Source organism: Cupressus sempervirens, chromosome 3 (genome assembly GCF_028749045.1).
Source record: "Cupressus sempervirens isolate cs-2001-9-10 chromosome 3, ASM2874904v1, whole genome shotgun sequence".
Classification (NCBI taxonomy): domain Eukaryota; kingdom Viridiplantae; phylum Streptophyta; class Pinopsida; order Cupressales; family Cupressaceae; genus Cupressus; species Cupressus sempervirens.
Genome location: NC_143120.1, coordinates 273,717,684 through 273,725,701, shown reverse-complemented (window position 1 = coordinate 273,725,701; position 8,018 = coordinate 273,717,684). Strand labels below are relative to the sequence as shown.

At 34.1% G+C, this 8,018-nt stretch overlaps 1 protein-coding gene across 1 annotated transcript; it reads left to right on the top strand.

Moving 5' to 3' along the window:
* The first annotated feature begins 253 nt into the window (after positions 1-253).
* On the top strand, positions 254-1,645 carry LOC149565989 (peroxidase P7-like). Its single transcript, XM_089816423.1, has 4 exons — positions 254-469; positions 577-768; positions 861-1,026; positions 1,245-1,645. The coding sequence occupies exons 1-4, from the start codon at positions 254-256 to the stop codon at positions 1,643-1,645; spliced, it is 975 nt and encodes a 324-aa protein (XP_089672549.1).
* Positions 1,646-8,018: the final 6,373 nt, after the last annotated feature.

Genomic DNA, 8,018 nt, shown 5'->3' with positions numbered 1-8,018 from the left:
ACTCCTTCTCGCTATGAATAGCATCATACAATTGCAAATATACATGAGATCTGGTACGAAACAGAATGGGCATTCACCGATCGGGGTGCACGGAACATCCGTCGAATTCTCATTGTTTTGGTTTTTCCGTACAACGATATAGGACTTTTAATTCCTTATATAAACTCTGTATATCGTCACAATTAAATCACACCGCGTATTCACTTTCCTCGTCTATCGAAAACTTTGAATCCGCTGTGTTGTTGACAACGAAATGCCTTCTCTTGCAAAAATGCTGAGTACAAGCTTTGTATGCACTGCTCTGCTCCTATATGTCGTCTCTTCCCAGCAGCTCTCTCCAACCTTTTACGCTAACTCTTGTCCGCAAGCCCTGCCCATCGTGAATGACATAATACAGAAAGTCGTAACCCAAGATAAACGCATGGGTGCCTCCTTATTGCGCCTTCACTTTCACGACTGTTTCGTCAATGTAGGAAGCTCAAACTATTCTCTTTCTGTTTTACTATATGTTTCTCCTTTTTGTTTTGATTAACGTTAAAACTACGTAAACAATGATTATTTGCATTAACCTTGCAGGGCTGCGATGCCTCTGTACTACTGGATGCTAACCCCAATTTTGACAGTGAAAAAGAGGCTGGACCAAACAGAAATTCATTGAGAGGCTTTGACGTTATGGATGATATCAAAGCCCAGATTGAGAATGTTTGTAGAGAAGTGGTTTCTTGTGCTGATATCTTAGCAATAGCTGCTCGCGATTCAGTTGTACAAGTAAATATTTCTTCCTTAAACTCAAGACTCGCTTAAAGATTTATTTTCGCTCTAATAATGGCTGACAGAAATTCATGGTAAATAATTTGCAGTTGGGAGGTCCATGGTGGGAAGTAATGCTGGGAAGAAGGGACGGCAGAATCGCAAACAAAACAGCGGCAAATGAAGACATTCCGAGTCCTTTCATGGGGTTTACAAACCTCCTTTCAGCGTTTCAAAAGCAAGGGCTATCTCTCACCGATCTAGTTGCTCTTTCAGGTATTTCTCTTTAAATATTCTACACCGACGATTGGTTTCTATGACCTAAGTTTGCATTTTTAAGTTTAATTTTGTCTTAGTGTGAAATATTTAAAATTGTCAAAATTAATTTAAGTTTAATATACTATATGATATTTGTAAATGACCCTATGAGTACATATACTACAAGCAACTGGTATATATTTTGCCATTTACTTTTCCTTTTTATCTTTGATTAGGTGCTCATACAATCGGCCAAGCACAATGTTTCACTTTCAGAAATCGCATCTATGAGGAAATAACAATCGATCCTGTGTTTGCCCAGTCTCTCCAGACAATGTGCCCTAGAAACGAGGGCATTGGGGATTCCAACCTTTCCCCTTTCGACGTTGTCAACCCTGATGTATTTGACAATAAATACTTCAAAGATCTAATGGAACAGAAGGGCCTTCTACACTCAGATCAGGCACTATTAAACGATAAGGAGGCTGCTTTTACTGAAGCGCAGATTGCTCTCTTCAGCAATGATCAAAATGCGTTTTTCATGGCTTTTCAAATTTCTATGGTGAACATGGGAAACATCAAGCCTCTTACTGGGACGAATGGAGAGATACGGAAAGATTGCAGGAAACCAAACTAATGGAAAAGTTGGTAGTAAAATTGCTCCATATGTGAGCTGATAAATTGGTTGCGCTAGATCGGGCTTGATCTGGCTTATGAATATCGTTTGCCGCTTTGTTGTATCAATTTTGCAGCTTCTCCAAGAAAAGATGAAAACAATGTTCTTTTGTCATTTCAGTAATTCAATCCAACAAATTCTCTTACTTATGAAATGCCAGATCTGTCACGGTTATATAAAACAGCTCCATTAATCCTCTCGCTGAGGAATAAGATTTCCTCGTTGATAGTTGGTTTCTTTCTAGTTGTTGTTTAAATTTTATTTGATACCCACATGTCAGTAGCTTGCTGTTTGGCAACATAAAATGACTATTTTCACTGACTCAGATTTTCTGAATACATTTGGATACAAACAGAATTGATACTAAAATGATATTTACATTGATGTCTGAGTATCTTTATATAGTCTTATTTTCCCTTACAAAAACTACTTCCGGGAATAATAACTTCCAGCAACTATACATTTAACTAATTTATTTATTTATACTAAACTTAGAAACTAGCCTCATTAATGTAATAAATCTAACAATCCCCCTTATTACATTAATCCAACAAATCTAACATTCCCCCTTATTAGAAACTAACCTAATTAATGTAATAACTCTAACATTCCCACCTTATTACATTAATCCAACAGATCTAACATTCCCCCTTATTAGAAACTAACCTAATTAATGTAATAAGTCCAACATTCCCCCTTATTACAGTAATCCAATAAAAGTGAAAGCCTTCACCAATGTTATTCCTCTAGAAACTTTGATGAAGCTCCTTCACCAATCTTTGAAAGTAGATTTTCTCTCTGCAACTTCAGATTGCAAATCCTAATCCTAAAGTTGCCCTCATATCCCAACTTCAGATTGCAAATCCTGAAGTTGTCCTCATAACAACATTGTTTCTAGCTCCCTTACACAACGAGACATTGTTCCTCCAAAATTTCACATCTCCATGGAGTGTGATTGATGCCTCCTCTTGTGTTGCACATGAGACACCTTTCTTTTGAAAGTCCACATGAGTGTGTCTAATGCCTCCTTAAGTTTTGTAGAAACAATCACCACTAATATGTCATAGACGCCTTTCCTCCAAAAGTCAACATCTCCTCCGAGTGTCTCTAACGCCATTCTTCAAATCTTGCCCCCCCCATTCCATAGAAGGACAATCATGTAGCCAAGCCTCTTCTTTTCTTCAGGAACACAAATAAGTGCTTCTCATGTAGTAATCATCTCTAAGCGAGAAGCTAGCTTGAGATGATAAAAATCCTCCAACCTCCATTGCCTCCAACCTCCTATTTTCCTCTATTCTTTATAGCAAAAATCTTGTAGCTTCTTCACCAACCCACATACAATATCCCATAGATATTTTTCAAACAAAAGCAACTATATCTTAACTTGCCATGTGTACAATTAAAAACCTTCAAACTTAGCAATAGTATTCATTTTATCAATTTTCTTCTTGATTGCTTTGAAAGAAAATCAAGCAACTTAAAAAATGTACAATAGAAAAGTGAACACTCTATACAAATTTTCAAATGAAAATGCATCCAACGCTACGGGAAATGGTTCTCCAAGTTGACTAGCATATGAACCAAAGTAATTTGCAAATTATGAAAGGCCAAGAAAAATATCTATTATATAAACATCACATACACTCCAAATTGATGATCTCACGGAATACCAGATAGACACATGGTAGCATTGCTCACATGATCTTATTGTGAAAGAGGAAAATAAATAAATTTAATGATGCTTCTCCCTTCACTTTCCCATAGTAATCTAATGTTAACAGATAGTGTTTTTTGGCAATGATTCCATTCCTCAATCCATTTTCTTAAATGCATTGCTAGGGAATTTATCTTCTTTGACTCCTTAGACCGTTCACTGCTGGGCACAACACATTTTTTTATCTCACAATTAACACTCCATTATTTGTGTACTAGGCTCTGATACCAAATGAAAGAGCTAAAATATAAAATGACTATTTTTATTGACTCGGATTTCTAAATGCATTTAGATACAAACAGAATTGATACTGAAATGATATTTACATTGATGTCTGAGTATCTTTATATAGCCTTATTTTCCCTTACAAAAACTACTTACTGGAATAACTTTTAGCAACTATACATTTAACTAATTTAATTATTTAAACTAAACTTAGAAACTATCCTCATTAATGTAATAAATCTAACAATCATTTGGTTATTCCATTTATTCATAAAAATAGAGATTTATCACAACAGTAAAACAAATTTAGATTTAGATTTTCAAATGATCTTAAGTGACAAAAGTTGTATACTTAAAATAGGAAGAAGAAAGCCTATAGAAGATTGATGCTAGGTTGATGTTTACAGAAATTGACATAAATAAAATGACTATGATAGTTCATTGAATTAATGTGTAGGCTTTTCTTATTCTATGGTAGTTTGATTTTTATGTATATGTTGGAGGATTTATTTTATGACAAATGCCCAAGTAACTTTAAAGTTCAAAATTTGGAGTAGATTTAAATTTCTATGTAGTTAATTTTTCTAAAAGGTTAAAATGTTTTTGTGTAAGGGCTAAAATAGGTCTTAAGGGGACTAAAATTTCCATATAGGGGAGAGGACCCAGTACTTGAACACACTCCAATAGTTTTAATAGGATTTGTTCACTTGATACCTACACTTATTGACTTAATGTCCAATTTGTATGATAACATTGTACCAATACTTGTGACTTTAAAGTTGTTAGTACAATGCTAACTACCAAAAATTGTAAAAAATGTAACTTTAGTTAAAAAAATTAACCAATGATGTGATACCACATCAGCTATTCAACTATGGGTACCCTTTATGCACGACCATTGGTCTCACTTTTTTTCGAGCTATTTTGGACAACTTGGAAAAAAACATGTTGATGTGGCATCATAATGGGTGACGTGGACTTGAAACCTTACTTATAAGTAGGTGACTTGCCAAGTAAGCTATTGTAAAAAACTTGGAGTGATTTGAAATTTTTACATATGGTTTTGATAAGCACAAAGTTAGGGTGTTCAAGTACTAGGTTCTCTCCCCTATTCATACAAAACCAGAAAAAAATTTAAAAAAATCAAAGCTAGACAAAACCTACAAAGAAATAACCAAAAGCTAGCAAATAATACCTGATAGCCACAATAATCTAACTGTGCAAAAGGCACAAAGAAAAAAAATGGAGAAAACAAAAACACTAACACTATAAGAAATCAAGCCATCTCTAAGGCAATCATAGCCAGCTCCTCCTTGAGCTATATCTTGTTGGCTTCCCTAGGCTAGGATTAGTCTTCTAGTTTTTCTTTGTGTTAGATCTTGTGAGATTTCTTGGGCTTACAACTTGCTCCACAAAATTTGATGCTTCCAAACCTAGAACTAGCATTCCTCATGTCTATTGGGCTACTTTAGTGATTGGCAATTGTTGATGAGACCTTTGAAAGAGCTTTCCATTTTTCCCATTCTTTCCTTTAACTCCTCTAGCCTAGTGTTAATTTTTTCTAAATGTTCCTCCTTTTTTCCCTTATTCTTGTCTACCACATCTCCTTAGACTTCTTTTAGCTCAGTATTTGGGATCCCATAATTCAGATAGAGATATTTGATTAAGTTAAAGGTTCATTTCTCCAAGTGAAAGGAAGACATTAAGATCGACTTTTTCATCTAAAAAATACTAAATGATGTATTCACCTTCATATCTTTTAGATCATCCTCAAGAAGTTTAACATTGACTTCTTTAGGATCATCCCTCCTAAGAAGTTGGATGCACCTCTCAATATTCTCTTCCTCCTTATCACCAACAACCTCACTCTCCTCATCCTAATTATTTATTTTCCCATCCTTATCAATCAAGTTTTTGGGAAAAATAGAGGTGTCATGCTCCAATAACTCTACCAAATCAACCAAAATATGGGCCTCCTTTTCTTCCTCCTCAACATTCTTTTCACTCTTTCTTCATTTTATCCACAAGAGAAAATTCTTCTTTCTGCACTGAACAATGAGATGGGGTAGTAGGAGTAGAATAGGTGGGATGAATTAATCTTTCCACATACCCATAGGTATCCAGATTCTCACCTTCCTCTTCTAAATCTATACTATTTCCCCCTCTAATTTCATTTATATTTCCTTGTAACTCACTATTAGCTTCCTTTTTAGTTCAATCCTTGCATGTAAGAAACTATAGCAGAGGATTTGCATTAACTAGTTATTAAACAAAACTTCAATAATCAATCAAATCCAATCTTCTTTTAATATTGGATTTTATATACTACTTTAATGGGTGGGATGAATTAATCTTTCCACATACCCATAGGAATCCAGATTCTCACCTTCGTCCTCTTAATCTATACTATTTCCCCCTCTAGTTCCATTTCTATTTCCTTGTAACTCACTACTGGCTTCCTTTTTAGTTCTACCTTGCACACGGGAAACTACAACAAAGGATTTACGTTAACTGGTGATTAAACAAACTTCAATAACCAATCAAATCCATTGTTCTTTTACTATTGAATTTTATATACTACTTTGTACAACTAAAGATACATAATTTTTCAACATGCATATCAATTGATAATGTCATGACAGATTATTATTGGTCCAAATTGAAGGATGTAGGATGTCGGAAGATCATTTGACATTATTTATGCAAGAGAATGCACATCTTCCTAGACATTTTTATATATGTAGGACTAATAAAATATGTCCTAGTCTTTGAATTACCATTTTTTATGGGAAGTTGCACTTAACAATTACCAATTAGAACTTGACTATGTGAATTGCACATGTCCTACATGTTGTTTAGTGGTGTACAAGCAAGATTTTGCATGCACCATATCAACATTCCTCAAGACCCAAAAATTTAACTCTCTAACTCAACTTTCACTCTCTATAGGCACAATTAATTATCTGTCTATGGAAGCAATATTGGGTGTATTGGGGGAGCCATAGCAATAATTTAGTCTACTTCTTCTTTATATAGATTTGATCATTAATGTGGATTGAATTGAATTATGTTTCAGTTCATATAAACAACCTTAATCCATTTTGAAATGCATTGAAGTGAGATAGACTACACTAAAATAGGTTCTAGTTATGGGGATTTTTTATGGATTTAGATTATATTGAGATGGGTTGCATTGCATTCAATTAGGGGTTATGCCACATAACATTTTCAGCAATGAGATGGTTTTGTACACTTGGGTTGCATTATGATTGGTTAGGGGTTATGCCACATAAAATTTTCAGAAGTGAGATGATTGTATACACTTGGATTGTATTATTATTGGTCTTGTTGTTGGTTTAATTTTTTCTGTATTAGTTTGAATTTAGTCTCATGTATCAAATAAATTTCTATTGTTTTGTGTACACTTGAATAAACCTCATTTCAGACCATTCCACTAAAATGAGTTTCTATTACATGGCTGCAATTAGATAGATTTCATGCATTGTGGTTTGTATTTAGAATGGAATAGATTCATTTACTTGTAACTAGTTCTTTCTTTTTAGACAAGTTGTCTTGAAATTAGTGGCATGTCTTTCAGTTTCAAATGAATCATCTTTATAAATTTCATGGAAGTGGGTCTCATGTCTTGACCACACTGGAATTAGTTTCAGATAAATAAACTACACTTACATAGGCTTTATGGCATATGCATTTGTATTGTGTTTTACTATTCAACACTAGGATGAGTCACACTTATGTGTATTTTATAGATATTGGTCTAATGATGTTCAAACTAGTTTTAAAACTAGATTGGCAATTCTATTTCGTAAAACATTTTTTCATTTGTGTTTCTCACTGGAATAGTTTTCAAATATATTAACTATTGTAGTTAGAGATCTTAGATGTATCTTCATTATCCAGAGGACTGCATGTCATATATTTCCATTATTAAAACAATTTTTTTTCATTTGGATCGCCATGGTCTTAATTGTTTTGCATGTATTTAATTGGGTTTGAGCTGTCCACATTGTGGTAAAGTTAATTTAATGATAATCTTATCCTTTTGAAATGGGATTTCATTTTTGAAAAGGCAAGTACTTATTTGGTTTCCAATGAAATAACACTACTTTCATCACTAGCGGTGACCTTAATTGAAAGGCTTTTCCTATTGGGGTAACATTTTCTCTGCCAATTTTGGCCCCAATTCAATAACATATCCTACCAACTAGTCATAGAACCCTTGATTGAAACATATCCTACTCCTCCAACATTGGTGATCAGAACCAGGTTGAAGTACAGGTGCCCATTCATGGTGAAACAAATTCCACCCTTAATTTGGCAAGCCACCCTATAAAATAAAATAACCAAAACATTAGCCCTCAAATAACCCCTCAA